The sequence below is a fragment of the Protopterus annectens genome, chromosome 14.part0, assembly GCF_019279795.1.
Source record: "Protopterus annectens isolate FY-2018-M chromosome 14.part0, PAN1.0, whole genome shotgun sequence".
NCBI lineage: Eukaryota > Metazoa > Chordata > Ceratodontiformes > Protopteridae > Protopterus > Protopterus annectens.
Window position 1 is genome coordinate 1,142,335,123 of NC_056748.1, and position 21,641 is coordinate 1,142,356,763.

The 21,641-nt window shown below is 36.5% G+C and overlaps 1 protein-coding gene across 1 annotated transcript in view; it reads left to right on the plus strand.

Annotated features, from left to right (window-relative positions):
• The window catches only part of CPN1 (carboxypeptidase N subunit 1), a 549,032-nt gene that overhangs the window by 295,621 nt on the left and 231,770 nt on the right, over window positions 1-21,641 (plus strand). Inside the window, exon 4 of the mRNA XM_044056935.1 lies at window positions 10,387-10,563. Coding sequence (XP_043912870.1) covers window positions 10,387-10,563 — 177 coding nt within the window. The remainder of the gene's footprint in view (window positions 1-10,386; window positions 10,564-21,641) is intronic.

Below are 21,641 nucleotides of genomic sequence, written 5' to 3' on the forward strand. Positions count from 1 at the left end.
AGGATCAGCCCAGGTTGGAAGGTTTAGAGACAAACCAGAGAGGCAAGATTACGTTGGTTTGGACATGTGCTGAGGAGGGATGCAGAGTTTATTTGAAAAAAGATGCTAAGGATGAAGCTGCCAGGTAACAGGAAAAGAGGAAGGCCGAAGATAAGGTTTATGGATGTGGTGAGAGAGGACATGCAGGCGGTTGGTGTGACAGAGCAAGATGCAGAGGACAGGAAGAAATGGAAACAGTTGATCTGCTGTGGTGACCCCTAATGGGAGCAGCCGAAAGAAGAAGAAGAAGACAGGAGTCAAGGTAAAATATGAGGCAAAAAACAAGGATGTTCTGCAAAATTATGCCCAGTTTATTTCTTAATTTATATACTGATGCCAGGTAGGTAAGCTAGTCTGTTGACTCTTCAGCTACAAGCTGGGATCAATATCAGTAAAGGCACTATGTTCATGTCCAGACATTACATTCATGTGCATTCATCATACAGCAGTAAAGGCATTACATTCATGTGCAGACATTACATTCATGTGCATTCATCATACAGCAGTAAAGGCATTACATTCATGTCCAGACATTACATTCATGTCCATTCGTCATACAGCAGTAAAGGCATTACATTCATGTGCAGACATTACATTCATGTGCATTCATCATACAGCAGTAAAGGCATTACATTCATGTGCAGACATTACATTCATGTGCATTCATCATACAGCAGTAAAGGCATTACATTCATGTGCAGACATTACATTCATGTGCATTCATCATACAGCAGTAAAGGCATTACATTCATGTGCAGACATTACATTCATGTGCATTCATCATACAGCAGTAAAGGCATTACATTCATGTGCAGACATTACATTCATGTGCATTCATCATACAGCAGTAAAGGCATTACATTCATGTGCAGACATTACATTCATGTGCATTTCTGCATGTATTGTACCCACAATTACCATTTTTTTATGTAGTTTACTCCTACCCTTTTCTAAAGATCCCATTTCCATTTGTTTTGTCTCTCTTACTATTCACTACTGCTTTAGAGTTTGATTTCTGTTTTCTAGTAGCTTTTTTGGAAGCCACCGTAATTAGACTCAGCAAGGCCTTACTATGTCTAGGCAATTCTGCTTCTGTATCATAGCTCACAAAGGTCATTTCCTTAGTTATATCAATTTGCTCACCCAGTATTTCTGATAGAGTAGTCTGCAGGGAAGTTTTAAAGTCTTCCAACTCATTATACCCCCCAAAAATGTTCCCAATTATCCTTTTCTTCCCCATCACACTTCCAACATTTGCTATCTACCTGGGGAGAAATTCTTTGGAGTCTACTTGGAGTATAAAAATACCTAAGTAAACACTTCTAAGCAAAGATGCTAAATCGTCTAGACTTTTGTTTCTTTGTGAACTGCTTATCCAGTCTCTCTTCCCAAACTCCTTTGATTGAGTCTTATAGTTATCATGCAATATTTTACATGCTCTACTAATTATCCCTTTTTAACGGCAGCTTCTGTTGTAGATTACTAAAACAGCTTTCACTTGCCCATAAAATCATATTCAACCGTACTGATTGCCCAGCTCTATCAAACCTAGTCCAGTCAAACACAAACTGTAGACTCCTCAGGTCATCCAACAAACTAATGCTGAAAGTAACCCAGTCTCACAACTATCACAAAGACTCCCTCTACTCCCATAAAATAGCCAAAGATTGGAACACCCTTCCTCAACAGATAACTAAAAACCCCAACCTGTCTACATTTAAAACTACCCTGAAAGACTATTTAAATGATAATTGGCTATTCCCTTGTATTGCTCCCAACTAATATTCTTCATATTTTTTCCCACCCATCTCACACATAATAACCCAGATAGTGCTCATCCCACATAGGGCTATCCCACTGTCTGTCTTTTCTTTATTAATCTTTGCTCCTTCAGATGGCCTAACTTGTAAAACTACATGACCAATTTTGTTCTTTCAGAAGTAACTCACCTTGTAAAGCTACATGACTTATGTACCTCATATATATTAAGTATTCCTGTATGCCTGAAGCATGCATGTTTATATTGTACTTTTGTTGTTATATGTTGCTATAATATTTTTAAGCTTATTTACATATCATTAGCAATGTACTACTTAAACTAAGTTTACTGCTTGTACCTTAATAATCTTTTTATTGTGGAGCTTTTCTCCCCAGGTCTCCGCTGAAAACATTTTTTTTCAACTCAGTTGGACACTACCCGGTTAACAAATGTAAATAAAATAAAAAATAAATAAATAATAAGATTCTACTAAAACTCTACCAGTGCTGGTCTTTTACATAGTACCCCTTTTTCTTTCTCTTTGCTTATACTCTGATATCAATCCTTAATAGGGAAGGTGATCTCTAGCCAGCAGTCCAAATAAATACTTGGCCTCTTCTCATTCTTTTACCTTTCCCCTAATTATTTGCTCCCAGTATCTTGGTTCTTCTGTCAGTTTTCTCCAATAAATTCCAGCCCCCTCTTGCCTATTGTCTGGAATCCCTAACTGGAGTCATCCCTATCGGCAGAATCTCCTTTCTCCATTCCTGTGTTGGCGTAGTTCTTAAAATACTTTCTGCTACTTTTTAAATGTAATATTCTGTATGGTTATTGTTATTCACCTTAAGGATCGGCATCCAAATTCCCAGTCTCTCCTTGTTTCTTGAGCTTCCTTCTGTGTCATCATCATCCTTTCCACTTTGAATTATAGATTTCTGCTTGTGCTATGTATAGGAGCCTTAACTGTGTAACTCTGAAATACCCCTTCAAATTGGTTAATCCGAAACCGCCTTGTTCTCTTGGAAGAATCAGCGTACTAACAGAACATTCTTAAGAAGAAAAAGAAGATTCAGTGGATTTTACTGAGACAGACTGCAAGAGCTACAACAGGCTGAAGAATGAAGTAACAAGGCAGCCTCACAACAGGTAGTGGTTTTGGACACTACTGGAAATGCAGCAACATGAAGGAATTGGGTACACATCTACAGGCTATTTCATTGTTGACTTAGATCCAGATGTCAGCTGGGTGGCCGTACAATGCATATAATCCTGAACTATAGTATGGCATTATTTAATAAGAACTGAACACAAAAGTTAGCGTTCTATATACTTATACTATCCAAACAGCGAAGTCCAGAACGCTACCACTCGCCAATGACCCACGAATAAAAGATGTATTCTACAAAACCACTGGCAACAAAAACAGATAAATAGATCATGAAATCTGTTTTATTCCATAAAGTTAAGCTCTTTCACTCACTAAACCGTGAGCTTCCTCAGAACATTCAAATTGCAATTCCCATTAGTTTAAATACATCTATTTGGCGCCAAAATCACGTTCAAATTCTTAAGGCTATATACTACTATTAAATACATGACATTTCAAATAAACCTATCATTTCTAAAAAGCTACTTTAACAACATAAGAAAGCTATACCTATAAAAAATAATGTTAAAATGTTTACAACAATTAATACTGTTAATATATAATAAAATTGTTTACAACTTTCATCAATTCATAATCTCTAGTAATGATTTAACTGATATATAATCATTTAATGCTGGTGGTGTCGTGGCATCCGTCAGTATCTGCCAACATGTCTCTTTGTATGCCAGCATACTCTTAATGTTTCCACCCCGTGGATTACTTGCTACAACTTCCAATATAGCAAACTTGAAATGATGATTATCTCCTTTGCTAATAATATGTTTAGCCAAAGCATTTTTGTGGTCTTTCGTCCTTATACTGTATAGATGAGAATAAAGAGGAAAAGTTGTGTCCTGGCATTGAGAATTCAAGGAAATGTGCTACTTAGAGATGGACATTTAAGTTGTACTACTGCCCTTTAATTGGTAGGTCTATATTTCCTTGCACTTCTATGGGTCACTAGTAGGGGAGAAAAACTCGAAGTATCGTTGAAGGATCTATATCAAGGAAAGTGTTGAGCATAATGTTAAAATATTAAATATAAATGTGTCAGAATGGATTTTCTCTAGCAGAATTATTTCAGACATTACAACTGACAAAATGGATTTCTGTATTTTAGATCAGGAACATGTTTGTATTCTGAAGGGAGTGTATGCTGCAGGCTAGATAAAGCTCTTATTACTGCTTTTTTATGAAACAAAGGAATATTATAGTTTGGCCTTATTTTGTTATATATATATATATAGTAAATGCCTTGCTATTTGTGTGCATGGCTAAAATCTTGTGATTTAGTGCAGAGTTTATGACAATGCAGGGATGTAGAGCATTGGCAGGTTCTGAATAATGATTGCATATTTTTGCTGTCAGTCAAGGATATGAATTATGATTGGAAGGAATTTTCCAAATCATTGCATTTTCACATACTTAGTGTCTGTAATTCTGCTATGTTACTAAGTCTAGTTTTAGATAAGTGAAATCATGTTAGAGACGCTTTATGCTGCCCGTCTATTCTAACAAATAAATGTTTTGCCTTAAATTGTTTGGTATTTCAGTGGATTTACTAAAGACAGATGTCAATGAGAAACCTCTTAACAGAATTAAGGATTCATGAAGGAAATCAGTCTTTGCCAGTATAGTGACAAGACTGAACTGTTCTGCTTTTTATTAACAAGTGTTTACATTTAAAGGAAGATCACAGTGGTTTATATCTGTTTGGGCTTTATAGATTCAGCTTTATGCAAATGTGTTATTTGCTATGTTTTCTAAGGTATGTTTTTCTACATGGGATAGCTAAATATCTTCAGCACAAGCTCACACCCTGTTAATAGTCATGTGTTACTTGGTACATCATGCTAAGGTGGGAAAAGTGGGTTAGAGGTAAGGCTGGGTAGCTAACACTTGTTTTGTACTGCACATGGCCATCATTTATTCTTATTTGTCTCAGTTTCCCCCATCTCCCCAGGCAGAATGATTCCGGCCTGGTCAGGTGGGTTTCAGACTTAAAAGGTTATAATATGTTATGTACAGCTTCCCCATTCAACAAAACGTTGGGGGCTTCTACTCTCTACTTGAGCATTTATAATGAGGAAGATTTATATCCAAGTGAGCAACATGGGGAAAATACAGCTAAGCTTCTCCGGGATTAATCTTGATTCATGTTTAAAGAGGGCAACCAGGCTAGTGAGCAAATTCCAGCCAGGGCTAAACTTTTGCCTTATGAGTCATGTGAGTTTTGGGCAATAGAACTGCATATTATATCAATGGGATTAATTCATATTACTCCTTGACTGAGTTTTTTTCACTTGGAATGTCAGAGGTCTTAATATAGGCATCAGAGCTATGGTTATCATATCAAAGTTCTTAAAGGAACAGGTCCATGCTGTCCTTTTGCAGGAAACAAAACTTAAAAAGGCCTTACTCCCACATACATTTAAAGGATGGAAGGGATGGTATGTGACCTCTTGTAATACAATGGCATCTATGGGGTAGCCATCTTAGTACATAGTACTTTGAAATGTTCTATATCTAATACCTTAACTGCTGGTAATGGAAGCTGGATCATTTCCCAAATGTTTACTTCCTCAGGAGCATTGATCCTGGGTGACTTTTATGGACTGAATCAAGAAGATACCACATCTTTCATTCAGTTTCAAAAGGTCCTCAAAAAAGTTTCTAAAGCACAAATTCCACTAATAATTGAGGCTGACTTCAGTGAGGTATTAGATTTCAGCAGCGATAGTCTACCAACAGGAAAACGCAAATTATATAACAACAACAAATGTATTCAGTCATGGATGACAGAATTTTACTTGGTAGATTCATAACAAGCAACACATCCAGGAAAAGAAATACTTATTTTGCCCCACACACTGGGGTTGTGAGTAGAATTGACTTTTTATCATTAGTAACACACTACTTGTTAGTGTCATTATGGTCAAGATTACACTGGATGTGCTCTTAGAACAATGCAGGGTGTCACTACCATGTGCCAACTATTTCAAGTCACCCTATATGAGACATAATAGGATAGATTTGTCTTTATTAAAAAATCCAGATGCGCTGTCATAAATTAAGAAATGGTCTAACCAGTGCTGGCAGGGGTGGGCATTGAGGTCATCAATAAATGGAACTACTTTGAGAGTGCCTTTATCAGCTATACTTAATTACTCATATAAGCTGTGGTGTAAAGGGCTGCATGACAATGAAATAGGATAGAATAATAGAGCAGTGCTATTCATTCAACACATGATGTACAAATAAGACTTTACTGCAGGAAATCAATGCTACTGAGAAAGGTATGAGCACACTTATTGTCCCAAGCAGATTCACAGTCCAAGGCTACTGGCACAAAAATTAAGACAGAGAAAAGAAGCTCAAACTATACTATGTTTGAGGACTGTAGATATGCAATTGGTCTACTCAGCTTCTAAAATTAATGAGGTCATGAGGTAGTTTTACCAAAACCTATATGGGGAACCACCTGGGTTTCTGGAGCTCATCTGGGAAGACTTTAATCAAGTGATTAACTGGCTTAAGTTAACATCTAGTTGAGCAAATAAACCAAGCAATTCAAGCATTACTTTCAAGAAAGACTGTGGGACCAGATAATATCATGGCAAAAGTCTTTAAAGTCTAATTCAGCTAGCCCCTACCATTCTCTCATTGTATAAAGAGAACAAATGGGTGCATACATTATCTTATGAGACAAGGATAGCAAATATTATTACATTTCCTCAAAGAGGGTAAGGACCCAGTGGAAATACAGTTATAGACCTATCTTGCTAAATTTGAAAAGGATTCCGCGAGTACATAAACTCTTCTTCAATATCCAACAGTTTAGTCAGAAGGAATAGATCCCTGTGGTGGCACCCTTTATCGATTGCAATAAGGCTTTCACCTCCCTGCATCTGTGCAGCATCCTTCATGAGTTTGAATCCCTGCATACCATGATGAGTAGTGCAGAGTATTATATGCTAACCCCACGCCTAACATTATTACCAATGTAATCAGTTCCCAGCCATTTAAACTAAGTCAAGGAACCCAGCAAAGATGCCTACTGTCACGACCCGTTTTGTCCTCGCTGTGGAGGATTTGAATCTGTATATCATACAGCACTATGCACACTGGAGGACTAGCATGTCAAATGGCCACATCCTTACAGATACCTGGTTTGCTGATGATTATGGGTAACACATCCAGAATTGCATCTATCCAAAATATTACAAGCCTTCCAGAATTTTGAAGCACTATCAGGACTGAAAGTAAATTGAAACAAAATGGTTCTTTATCACCTAAATGCTTGCTGTCTCACACTATGAGAAAATTTAGATAATTATGGAATCAAGTGGGCTACTACACATAAGTATCTGGGAATCCAAGTATTCAGTCTTCCCTCAGTATAGCAACATTAGTACTGTTAACGTAAATCCACTCAGGGGAAGCATGCTTCTTGGGTAGCTATTAAAATTGCTGTTTCTAGTTTGTACAGCTATTGTGAAAATATTTATAGTATCAAAGTTTCTTTTCTTGTCATGCTGTATCCCAGATCTTACACAACACCCTCTTAGACACAAACCGCAGAAAAAGTTTTATCTTATGTGTACAGCAGTTCTCATTCTAGGTTTCCAAGGAGGAAAATGATGGCCAACAAGAAATGTGGGTCGGCTTGCCAGATTTTCAAAGGTACACCAGAGATTCAGATCTAACTGACTGGATCATGGTACAAGTCAGACCTCCACCATTATGGGCCATTACATAAATATATATAATTTCTTAACAGATGGACAGGAGGTGATATGTTTCATTGTGGAGATTTCAGACTACCTGACTATAATGCTCCTGCACTACTGACCAATCTTGGAGCACAATGTTGTAATGAATTTTGCAGTTTGAGTAGAACTGTTGTCATTCAGGACATCTGGAAAATAATACACTCTACAGCTCAGTTTGCCTTTAGGACTAACATTCTATCTTTGACAGACTAAGGATTTTGACTCCGAATATCTTGCCTGATAATACAAAATTAACCTTTGTGGAAAAGAAAGGGTTGTAATAAGTTCAAACAATGTTTACGGATATTATTTTTAAACATTGGAAATATCTGTCCAAAGACATTACCAGAAACTTACATTATTATAGCAATCGATCATGTACAGCTTTGAAAGTTGACATAGATGCTTATTTCCTTTACGAACTTGGGTGTATCTTTTTGTATGCTTGGAATAACTTGGTGCGAACGTATCAGGGCATGATGGATGTAATGTTTGGTTTAAAGTTCTATTTAATGTTGTGCTGATGAAGTTTCATGTTAATGACAATAAAGTTTCTTGAAGTTAAAAAAGAAAAAACTCAAAATATATGGGATTGTACTTCTGGTTGACCCAAAACCACATAATTGTGATTTACCAGAAGATTTCATTTCGCTACCTATTACCAGTAGGTCTTCTATTAAGAGGAGCAGCCAAGATGATATTCTTTTACTAGTCAGACCGAAATTCAGAGATGCTGTAGGAGAATGAGCCTTTTAAGACAAGGACCTGCAGTGTAGAATTATTTGCCAAATGATGTAAAAAATAGTAAAATCTTACAAACATTCAAAAACAATCTAAATAATTCCTACCTAAAGAAGCCAAATGGTCATGCTTCTGAGATATTGGCTAAATAATTATATCATCTCCATACCATATGGTAATTTATTCTCAACATTTCATTTACACCTGTCTGATTTTCTTGGTTGAAGTATCATATTATCTCTGACTTGTGCATGCTGTATATTTCAAACTACATCGTAATTATGTTCATACTTTGTTTTTTTATGAATATAGCAACTTGGAAATGTTTTGAAAAAATACTCAATGGAATTTGGTCAACACCAAAGCTTTACACTAGAAAAAAACACCGTAGCTGTTTGCTACAGCCTATAACAATAAGTGAAGATCGCAACCATTGCAGAAATAGTATGTTTAGTGCTTTGTCCTTTAATATACTTTTAGAACTTCTTCAGAACATAAAATGCAGTGAACAGATCCATTTAAATCAACTTTGATTTAGGTCATATGACTTTTCCCTCCCAAAAAGTTAAAGCCCCACCACTTAAAATACCTTAAACAGCATTGCATTGTAATAAAGTGACCCCTGCTTACTTAACTCTAGCTCCTAAAATACATGATTTATACTACCCATCATCATTTGCAAATTAATAAATATAAAATAAAAAAACATATAAAAATCCATATGTCAATGTACATAAAACCATGTCACTAATTTCATTCTCAGGTTTTCAAAAGGCATTTGATATTAATATTTTCATTAAAACCTGGCAATCTATCTGCTTCCAAAAATATTTGCCAATGAAGTTCTTTTACTTCCATATAATTCTTTACATTACCACCAAATGGAACCAGTTTGACATAATCTATTACAAAAAAACAAAAACGTTCTAAACTCTGCACATGCCAGGTAGTGTTTAGCCAATGCATTTCTTTCATCCTTATTTTTTTATTTATTTATTTTATTTTTGCCAAAACATGTCCTGATATTCTCTTAATTATTTTACCGATGTTTTTCCCTACATAAAAACTTTGGCAGATGTCACAGATAGCTAGATAAACTACATAAGTTGAATTGTACATAAATTTATTCTTGGACCATATCTGTAAACTATTGTGAGTAAGTACTACATTCAAACCTTCATTGACAAATCTGCACTGTTTACACCTGTTGCACTTAAGCATACCTTTCTTAGAATAAACGTCATTGGAACAAGTGTACTCAAATACCTTTTTCAACGCAAAACATTTTTAGCAAAACTTTGGGTTATTTCAAAAACCTTATTAAGTTCTTTATTCCCTGCTACTATTTTGCAATTTTCATCTACAATTTTCCTAATTCCCATAGCATCAGTGGAAATGGGTAATGAAAACCCTATAAAACTTTTATTTTTACTTGAAGAATGTTCATTTTATGTGCATGTTTATTGCCACTGCACTGCATTGATCATCTCTTTGTATTCTCAATGTGACTGTTGTACTGCTGTTAGTACCCAGTCAATAACTGAAAAGGATCAGTATACTGGCTCACCTACCAGGTAAATAAATAAATAAATAAATATAGGCATCATATAGTAAGCCATTTGGGCAAGTAAGCATACTTATTTTGTGATGAGATGTAATGTATCTTGTACAGAATCATATCACAAAGATTTAAACTACAAATGTATTGCTCTGTTTTACTTTCCTGTAGACTGCATAACTCTTGCTACTTAGTGTATCAAAAGGTAGACCTTAGCCTGCATCAAATGATTTAAGCATATCAAGTATATGATGATCTTCTAATAAGAGGATCTATAGCAATAACACAGTAAAAAATAAACAAATAAATAAATAAATAAAAATTCAGGTGAACTAAGTACTGATAAAATCCTTTTCTGTTTCAATTTCAGGTCGAGCCAGAGACTCGAGCTGTGATCAAATGGATGCAGAGTTATAATTTTGTTCTGTCTGCCAACCTTCATGGAGGCGCTGTAGTCGCCAACTACCCTTTCGACAAGTCTCGAGAGCGTGTTCGTTATCCAAAGACAAGCTATGCTGCCACCCCAGATGATTCACTCTTTCAAAAGGCAAGTAATCTTGATTTTACTGTGTATTCCAGTTATTTGTTCTATCGTAAGTCATTTAGTTGTATCTAGTACAGTGGTTACAACTATCTTGAATGCCCAGTATATCACAAAAGTTACTCGCAGTATGAATTAAAAGTTCCAAAATAAAATACTGGTAGGCACCAAACCACGGCAGATAAAAACATAAAAACTTTATTCACAGATAAATAAAAGGTGACCGCTTTCGCAGCCAAAGCTGCTTCATCAGACAGTGACTAATTCCATACACTAGCTTTTAAACTCATTCTGTCCAATCACATTCTCATTTCAATTGCATAGCAGTTCAATTACTCAGTCACAATCACTTAAAGGGCAGTATAACATTATTATGACCACATAAAAAACATTCCAGGAAATCCACCAAAACCGTTTGGAAACAAGCACAAATGAAACACAAATAAATACAAAAAAGTGCTTGTACGTGTATTTCACAATAAGCTCCACAAACAGTCCGTAGTGAAATCAAGAAACAGCAATTTATTGACAAAGTTTAGCACTTTCATCCCTCCTTCTATGCTCTGGGACATCATCAGAACTTATGGAAAGGAAGTGAGGTCACCATTAAATACATTCCCTTATTAATAAATCAACCAATTAACACTGTCATATACTTAAAACAATACATTCACAACATAATTGTGAATTAAATAGCAATTAAATACATGCATCAAATAAAATAAAAAATAAAAAAGTTATAGCAATTAAAAATTTAAAACTTTGTTTATTTATTTTATTTTACATTTGTTGACCGGGCTAGTCTAACTGGATATATGTCCATTTTCAGTAAAGGCCCGGGGAGATAAACTCCAAGACAGATAAATGAAAAACTTAGTAATCAATAAACAAAAAATGACTAAATAAAAATATTCATAATAAACAATGTAGATTACAGGTACAACAGAAAAAAATGACTAAATAGCAACATTCATTATATACAATGCATCTTACAGGTTACAACAGAAAATTCTGTGCGGACAAAAATGAAGTACTTATAGTGCAAGAATGCTTATACTATACAATATGCAGGTATAGTAACATAAACAGAAGGACTAAAGTCAAAAGAGAAGACAGGTTAATTATATTAAAATAAAGACATTCTTCAGTAGGAAGTATTTACAGAAACTGGACATATTGTAGTTTGGAGGGAATCTGTATTTATAGGTAAAAGGAATATATAATAGTTCATGAGTAGTCTGGGATGGGCAGAGCTAAGTTTAATCAGATGGATAGATGCCTAGTCAGGTTTAGTACAGGGGCACAACCAGTGTGTTCTAAGGTAGAGTTTCAGTCTGTTTTTGAAGAGTGATAGAGAGGGAAGAGAGGAAAGGTCAGTGGGGAGAAGATTCCAGGTTTTTCTGACAGCATTAGAGAATAGAGATTCACCAGCCTTGTTGTTAGGTTTAGTGGTGTGTAGAAGATTTTTGTGTGAGGAACGTAGGGATTTCAGATTTGTATATGGAGTGATGAGGGTAGATAGAATAGGAGTACTGGAAGGTTTATAAAGAGTTTTATGGGCAATGGTTAGTTTATGGAATTTAATCACGTTTTGTAATTCCAGCCATCCAAGCTGCTTTATATTTATGCAATGGTGGGTTCTGTAAGGGTTTTCTTTTGCAAATCTAGCGATGTTATTGTAAGAAGTTTCTAGTTTGCTGAAGTTATTTTTAGAAAGGTTGGTAAAAATAGGTGAGGCATAGAGGAGTGTAGAGATTAGATGAGTGTGAGCTATGGCTGTTCTAGCTGTGGGGGAAAGGTAAGGTTTAATCCTTTAGAGGCAGCCAAGTTTTTTGTTGACAGTTTTTATAGTATTGTTGATACGGATGTCAAAGTTCAGATCGTTATCAATGGTGATACCCAGTAGTTTGGTGGTTGGGTCTGGTGATATAATGGTACCATTGGTGGATTTAACTGAGAAATCAAACGGAGTGGACTTATGAGTCAAATTAAAGAGGAGGAGTCTAGTTTTTTTGGGGTTCAAAAGTAGGCAAGGCTGTGTGAACTATTGTTCAACTGCGTTAAATGCCTTCTGAGTATGAGAGAGAAGTTCAGATGTGGATTTGGCTGAGCATATAAGTGTGGAGTCATCAGCATGTTGTATGCATGTGGCTTGGGGGATGGCTAGATGAAGGTCATTAATAAATATTGAGAAGAGGAGAGGTCCCAGTATGGACCCTTGAGGGACACCTACGGTAACTGGTTGGAGGGTAGAAAGAGTCTTATGCCAGGTTACTGCCTTTGTCTTTTATCTAGGTAGGACTGGAACCATTTTATGGAAGGTACATCTAATGATAGGGATTCAAGTATGTTGATGAGAATCTGATGATTAACCATGTCAAATGCTTTGGACAGGTCAATAAATAGTGCTGAGGAAAGGTTATTAAGGTTGCGGTTTTTGTTTATGCAATCTGTAAAGGAAAGGAGGGCAGTGGTAGTGCTGTGTGAGGGTCTGAAACCATGTTGACAGCTGGAAAGTTTGTTATTTTGGGTTAAGTGATCAAGTAATTGCCTGTGGATGCATTTCTCCATGATCTTTGCCAAAGGTGAAAGAAGGGCAATAGGGCGGTAGTTGGAGAGCTCAATGGAGTGTCCGCCTTTATGGAGGGGATAATATGAGAGACTTTCCATAGGCTAGGTATGTGACCTTCGGTAATAGTCCTATTGATCAGAATGGAAATGGGATATGCTATAGCTTTGGCTGATAGCTGCAGAAAATCAGCAAGTAGTTGGTCTGCTGAGGGAGAGCATGGTTTTAGTTTTTGCATGAGGGTTAGAATATATGTAGTTGGGACAGGTTGCAAATGAAAAGGAGGGGTGAGGTAGAGTTATAAGAAGGTAAAGTGAAGTTATTAGGTGATAGCTGACTAGCTAGTGTTTGGATAGTATTAGATAATAAGGTATTGAATGTATTGGCTGTATTCATGGGATTATTATGGTCAGTATTTTGAGGGTTAGGTGTGGTGGATTGACCTGGGTGGAGTAATTGGTTAATGCTAGTCCAGAATTTGTGTGGGTTGTTTTGGTTAGTTTGTTGAAATTGTAGGTAGTAATTTCTTTTATCAGAGAGTATAGCTTTCTTAGTGTAATTTCTTAACTGTCTAAAGGTTTGTTGGTCAACAGGGTTTTTAGTCATTCTCCATTTGGCCCAATGTTTATTTCTAAGGTGCGTTTTGTGTTTGGTTACTTTTGAAAGCCATGGGGCAGACTTGGTTTTAATTCTGATTAATCTGGTTGGAGCATGTTGGTTGAGAATGGCAAGGAAGTTAGAGTTAAAGTAATTGATGGATTCTTCTAAAGGGAGGTGTTTTAAGGGAAAAAAATTCGAATAGCTCAGGGTTAAAGTTCTTTTTGGATCTGATATTTCTGACAAATGTTGGATTGGGAGTATGTGTTTTATGCCTGATAATAAAGGTAAGTGAGTGGTCACTTATATCATCAGGGAGGGTTCCTGAATCATAATTATGAGGGTGATGGTTTATGAAAATCCAGTCTAATATTCTTGCTTTTTGGTTAGCTTTATTGATCCTGGTGGGGGATGTAATGGTTTGTGAAAAAACATATAGGTTAATGTGGGTTGTAGGGAGGCTGCTACAATAGCAGTTCCAGTCATTGTTTATATCTCCTAGGATTATGGTTTCTTGGGGCAAGTGTTGGGATAACCAGCAAAGAATATTTTCCATGGTGGTAATGTTATTACCAGGAGGAAGATACATACAGATTATATAGATGGATTTGGCATTGTTAATATGAAGTTTGGAGATGAGAATTTCTGCATTGGAATCAAGAGGTATTTTACAGCTGTAGGTGGTTAACTGTAAGCCTGATTTAAATAGAATAGCTACCTCTCCTCCTTTCTTGGCTACTCGGTCGAGTCTTAGTATGTTATATCCAGGTGGAAGGATTTCATTGTCTTTGGTAGCAGGTTTTAACCATGTTTCTGTTAAGGAGAGAATATCAAAGGAATATACTTCTACTAGAGCTTGGAGTTGAGATACTTTGTTGTTTATGCTATGTATATTAAGATGGGCTACTTGGAGGGAGTTAGATGTTTTACTAAGGGAATCAATAGGGTAGTGATTTTGGCTGTGGAGAGTACTAGGAGTTCTTGTTGGGCCTGGGTTAGGGTGGATGTCTCCATCTTTTATTGAGAGTAGTAATCCTATATAGCTTGGGTTTGGGAATTTGTTGTATAGAAGTAGATTTTTGCTGAGATTAAGTGTGTTATATTTAATATGTAGTATTCTATGATACTTTGCAAGTAAGTAGTTGGGTAAAGATGTTATATTAGCATGGTTAAAAAGGAGTGGTAGGGATAGAGGATTGGTTTCCTTGTTAGGATAATGATGGTCGAGATGTATTGGGTATTCATAGGAGGTGAGGAGGTAGGCAAAGGTTAGACGAAGAAGTAGTAGTAGTGTGAATAAAAGTAGGACATATAATGGGGTGGGTGGTTTATACATGTGCAAATTTACTATTGGATAAGTGTATGTAGAATTAGGAAGTATAAAAGGTGAGGATGGAGAAGTGTGAAGGTTATTGTAAGATAGAAGGGAGTGTTAAGAGAAGGTAGATATGAGAGAAGATGAAAATTGGTAAAGTGTTCTGAGAGTAATGGGAAGAGGAAGAGGTGTGGCTAGTAATCTCTAGAAGTAGTTGGAAGAGGAAGAGGTGTGGTTAAGTAAGTATAAGAGTGGGATCCCTGGGTGGGTGGAAATTGGGGGCAGGGAGGGGAGTGGATTGAACCCACAGGGCGAACGGAGCGGGTTGAGACAGATACAGATGCAGTTATCAAAAAACAATCAGCAGAACTGAATCCAGAAGGTAAGTTTGAAGAGACAGATGTAGGAAAAGGGTAGTGAGAATTGAGCCTAGAAGAGGTGGGTGTGGACAGTACAAGTAGAGGGTAAAGTGAGAGGACTAAATAGCAGTTAAGGCACAGCAGGAGAAACTTAATGTAAGTATCTGGGCATAAGAGATAAGAAAAGAGAGAATAGCTGGGGTAAGGGAGCCCCCTAATGGACAGGCCTGATATTGCAAGGCTGATAAGAGAGGGAGTTAGAGTACAACAAGGAAAAGGTTGTTAGACAAAGGGAGTTTTAAAAAGGGGATGGGAAGAGTGTGTGAGGTACAGCAGGGGGGTTAGAGGCTGCTGGCTGTCCAAGCTCAGGACTTTCTCTAACCATGTAGTATAGGTACAATAGTAGAAAGTCTTTCTGGCAGGAATTATTCCACAAACTTACTTTACTGGTGTCCTTGAGAGAGGGATTGTAGGGTAGATCATTCAGTGAAGTGAGCCACCGGTAATTGGAGAGGGTCATTTATGCTCCTATAGACTAGTACAGGAAGCACAAGATGAGCAGGTAACTTAAAGAGGCAAGAGAGAGAAGGTAGGAATGAGAAACAGTAGTTATCACATAGCAAGGTAAGCTTGCTCATACATTACACTAATCAATCAGAGACACATACATTTATAGCAAGTTACATTTCCAAAAACCCAAACTTTACAAAAATGGGCTAATCATTCACAGAAACAATATCAGTAGATAGCAATTATGCCTTTCCAAAATCTTGTTAGCAACAATGTATTACTCTATAGTGCTATAGTTCAGTACCCTTTTGTAGTAGCACTGAAATTAAATATTTACTTCAAATACTATGCTAAAACATACGTGGTACAAGGTTGGTCTGTGGGGAGAATTCAAGCATCAGGGTAATAAACTTTTTAGTGTTGTACAAAAGCTTTTTACAGGCTTTGGAGACCCATGTTTTAACAAACACACTCAGAGAAAAGTCCGCTTGAGTGGGAGTTAAGAAAATTAGTTTAAATCAGTTTTTGTAGTTCGCCAAAGCCTAATGTTGGCTTTCAACTGCACCAGAGGCAGCACTGCAATCTATTCAGACCCACTGTGCGAGCAAGCACAACTAAACAATTTAGTGTAAAAATGTACAATAATACACTAATACACAAATAAACTACTATACTGACTACACTAACTAAACTATTAGTGTAGCTCAAAATGCCTTATACAGGCTTCAGAGACCCATGTACAAACAGGCACACTCAGAGAAAGGTCTGCTTGAGTGGGAGTTAAGGAAATTAGTTTAAATCAGTTTCTGTAGTTCACCAAAGCCTAATGTCGGCTTTTAACTGCACGAGCGGCAGTGCTACTAACTGTTTGGACCCACTGAGCGAGCAAGCACAACTAAACAATTTAGTGTAAAAATTTACTATATTACACTAATACACTAAATAAATAAATATACTTATTACACTAAATAAACCATTTAGTGTAGCTCAAAATGCCTTATACAGGCTTCGGAGATCCATATATAAACAGGCACACTCAGAGAAAGGTCCTCTTGGGTGGGAGTTAAGGGAATTAGTTTAAATCAGGTTTTGTAGTTCACCAAAGCCTAATGTTGGCTTTCAGCTGAACGAGCGGCAGCGCTACAAACTATTCAGACCCACTGTGCGAGCAAGCACAAATGAACAAGACAGGGACTATTATTCACTTATAAGAACTCCATGAGGGTGACAAGAATTTAAGGATCAGGGATATAAACTATTTAGTGTAGCTCAAAACGCTTTATACAGACTTCGGAGACCCATGTATAAACAGTCACATTCAGAGAAAGGTCCACTTAAGTGGGAGTTAAGGACAGTAGTTTTAAAACAGTTTTTGTAGTTCACTAAAGCCTAATGTTTATTTTCAACTGCATGTGAGGCAGCGCTGCAGACTATTGAAACCCACTGTGTGAGCAATCACAACTGGGTAAGACAGGTAGTTTTTATGCACTTTCGAGAACTCCACGAGGGTAACGGAGTTCAGTAAGCCGAGTCAGGGAGATCAAACAAACACTACCAACCGGCACTCTTAGCTATAGATAAGCAAGGGAAAATAGCTACTAATCCACCAATCTCAGCTTTTAAAAACACCTGCAAAGCCTTCACAAGTAGACTCTTAGGGCTAAATCAGAAGGCGCGAAAAAGGCGCCAACAGTGTAAATTCACAAGCACTCCACAGTTTAAACATAACAAGTTTATATTTATAAAACCAACAATATATATATATATAAATATATATATATATATATATATATATATATATATATATATATATATATATATGGGTCTACTTCATTTCACCTAACTTCCAATTCACTGACTCCCATTTGACTGAGACCAAATGACTGAAATTTCATTTCACTGACACTTCATTTCACTGACAGTTCATTTGACTGACAAGTATTATTAGCAAGAAAATGGAATATGCCCCCTTCTCCACTGTAGTGCGACCTTGGAGATAGAATATATAGTTGGGGGGTGTGGGGGGCACAGCCCCCCACAATGGGGGGGTGGGGGGCGAAGCCCCCCACTTACTTTTCTTTTACTAAGCAATATTATATCAAAACTTAAGAATATCATATGAAATGAAGTGGGGGGCTGCGCCCCCCACACCCCCCGATGTCGGGGGCTGTGCCCCTCACACACCCCCAACTATATATTCTAACTCCACGGTCGCACTACAGTGGGGAAGGGGGCATATTCCATTTTCTTGCTAATAATACTTGTCAGTCAAATGAACTGTCAGTGAAATGAAGTGTCAGTCAAATGAAATTTCAGTGAAATGAAAGTCAGTGATTTGGAAGTTAGGTGAAATGAAGTAGACCCATATATATATATATATATATATATATATATATATATATATATATATATATATATATATATGTATGTATACACACACACATATACATACATACACAATTCATGTTTAGTTGAAGTTTTTTTATAGCTTTAAAGCTTTTCTTTTCAATACTGGTAATAATAAAAAATGTTCATTTAGACCAGGAACATTTGTAGCATTTAGTCTAATTATCCAGGACAAGTCCCTTAAATCAACGTTGAGCTCCCACCACCCCCCTCTCAGACTTTTTGGAACCACCTCCACGATTCCAAACTTAAAATAGTGAAAATCCTGACATGTGAGTGTATGCTTATAAAAAGCATTGCTAGTATTACCCCTTGAAATAGCATATAAATGCTCATAAATCCTAGATTTTAAAGCTCTTTCCATTTTCCCTACATAGTAATTCCTACATGTCTGACAGACGGCAATATATACAATACCTCTGGTGTTGCAGTTGCCTTTCTGCAGTTTTACTGGTCGAGTCCTGCCTTCTACTTGTACAGTATCATTTTCTAAAATGTATGGGCACTGTTTGCATGTGCTACATCTAAATGTACCTTTCATTACCATGGGTCATTGTGGGATATTATGCTCAAAGTAGAATTTATTATTTTTACCTGTTTTATATACAAATTGGGGACCTCGTCCCACCACATTAAATATTTCTGAATCACCCTTTAAAATGTTCCAATTTTTCCTGATAATAGATTTCATAATCTTTTCACCTTCGCCAAAAGGAATCACCATACTCAAACTAAATCTAGAGCCGTGTGTTGAGGGAACAAGATGTGAAGTAGCTGTGCCACTACAAAAAAGAGAGTTGTACTTAGTACCCCGATAATCAATTACACTATTGGTTGTTTTTAACAATAATGTGTCAGAATATCCTCTGTTTTTGAACATAAGTAAAATATATTCTACTTCTTTCAAAAATAATTCCTCAGTGGAACACATTCTTGCAGCCCTAATAAGTTGCCCTTTATAAATATTTTTCTTGTGGTAAATGGGTGGCAACTCTGGAAATTTAAATAAGCATTGGAAAATGAGGATTTTCTAAAAATAGTTGATGTGAAAATGCCCTTTTCCTTGTCCTTTGAAATGAATATGTCCAAAAAGTTAATGCTATCTAATGAATGTTCTAAAGTAAATTTAAAAAAGTGGTGATTTGGTTAATGTAATTAACGAACTCTTTAACTCTATCTTCATGATATTTCCACATAATAAAAATGTCATCCAAATAACGGAAGTAACTAAACCAGTCTTCTTTGAAAGGGCTAGAGAAAATATATTTCTTCTCCTAGGCAAAAAGAACCATATTTGCGTATACAGAGGCACATGTGGCTCCCATCGCAACACCTTGTACTTGTTTGTAATGTTCACCTACAAACAAAAAAATAGTTACTAAACAAAATATATTCCATGGAGGTCGTGATGAAATTAATCATAGTTTTGTTTAAAGTGGTCAGAGCTCTAATTGCCTCGTAAAATAATTCCAAATCTTCATGGTGTGGAATTGACGTAAACAAATCAGCCACATCAACTGTACTCCTGATTCCTTTATCGGAATTCCATTCATTTTTAAATTTAGACACGAAATCCCATGAATCAAGAAGTAAATAATCAACATCCTTGATATAGTTTTTCTATCAATGAAAATACTTAATGAATAAGTAATACTATATCTTTAAAGGGAGGTTGTACAATAGACTTATCTACCTTTGGAATACCGAAGGCCACTGGTGTAGTTGGATGTTGTGATTTCAAAAAATCAAATAATTCTTCAGCTATAGCTCTCTGAAACAAAGAATCTTCTAAGAAAAGTTCTATCTTTTTATGAACTATTAAGACTTCATTACAGGAAGCTACCTGATATTTATCTGTATCTGAAAAAATTTGAGAAAGTTGGTTGACATAATCAATATAATTGAACAAAACTACACCACCATCCTTGTTGGGCTTCATAATTCTCATTGAATTGTCTTGTCTAAGCCTCTCCATCAAATGATATTTCTCCTTGTTAAAGTTAAAACATTTTTTGTCCTCGTAGTACCATTAAATGCATTTTGAATGTCACATTCACATGCTTTTTCAAATGCTTGAACTATAGGATGTAATAAGGGGTTGAAACAACTCTTTTTCTTAAAACCATCAGCCTGGGTACTGACCTCTTGCCCTTTAAATAAAATCCTAAAATTTAACTTCCTCATGTAGAGTTTAAGCTCTGTAATACCGTCAACAATGTCCAACCTAAAACTAGGGGCTTATTAGAAACCTTTTTTAAAAATGGAAAAGAAAGTGTGATCAACTAAGTAGTCAATGTAGTTAAATATATTATAACCCTCAAATGAGTGGCAATTGCCCTCAACTTTAATGTTAACATTACTGTCAAATTTTTGTATTCATCTGTGAGTGTTTCTGTAACCACCTCTGTTCTTCCCCCTGTATTCCCTGGGAGGATTTTGAAACCCTAAAAAAAGCCTTTTGTTTATTTTGATTCTCAATTCATTCAGATCTTCTTAAGGAGGGGGGGTAGTTAGTATCATAATCATCATTAGGGTAATCAAAATTATCTTCATATTCATTGTTGTCATTCACAAGGCACTCTTCTTGTGAATCCCTATCCATCCCTCCCCCTTTCATTATTAATACAAGGGACATCATTTACTTCAGAAAAAAAAAAGATTTTGGTAGAGGGTACACCTGTTTCTTGGTGTAATCAGCCTCATCCCTTAAAAGCTTTTTACTTTTCCTATCTTTAAGAATAAGGGTGATGTGCAGAGCTGCAGTAACTACAGAGGGATAAAACTGATCAGTCACAGCTTGAAATTATGGGAAACAGTAGTAGAAGCTAGGTTAAGAAGGGAGGTGATGATTAGTGATCAGCAGTATGGTTTCATGCCAGGAAAGAGCACTACAGATGCAATGTTTGCTCTGAGAGTGTTATTGGAGAAATACAGAGAAGGTCAGAAGGAGTTGCATTGTGTCTTTGTAGACTTGGAGAAAGCATATGACAGGGTGCCTAGAGAAGAGTTGTGGTATTGTATGAGGAAGTCGGGAGTGGCAGAGAAGTATGTAAGAGTGGTACAGGATATGTACGAGGGTAGTGTGACAGTGGTGAGGACTGCAGTGGGAGTGACAGATCCATTTAAGGTGGAGGTAGGATTACATCAAGGATCAGCTCTGAGTCCTTTCTTATTTGCAGTGGTGATGGACAGGTTGACAGATGAGATCAGACAGGAGGCCCCGTGGACTATGATGTTTGCAGATGACATTGTGATCTGTAGTGAGAGTAGGAATCAGGTTGAGGAGACTCTAGAGAGGTGGATATATGCTCTAGAGAGCAGAGGAATG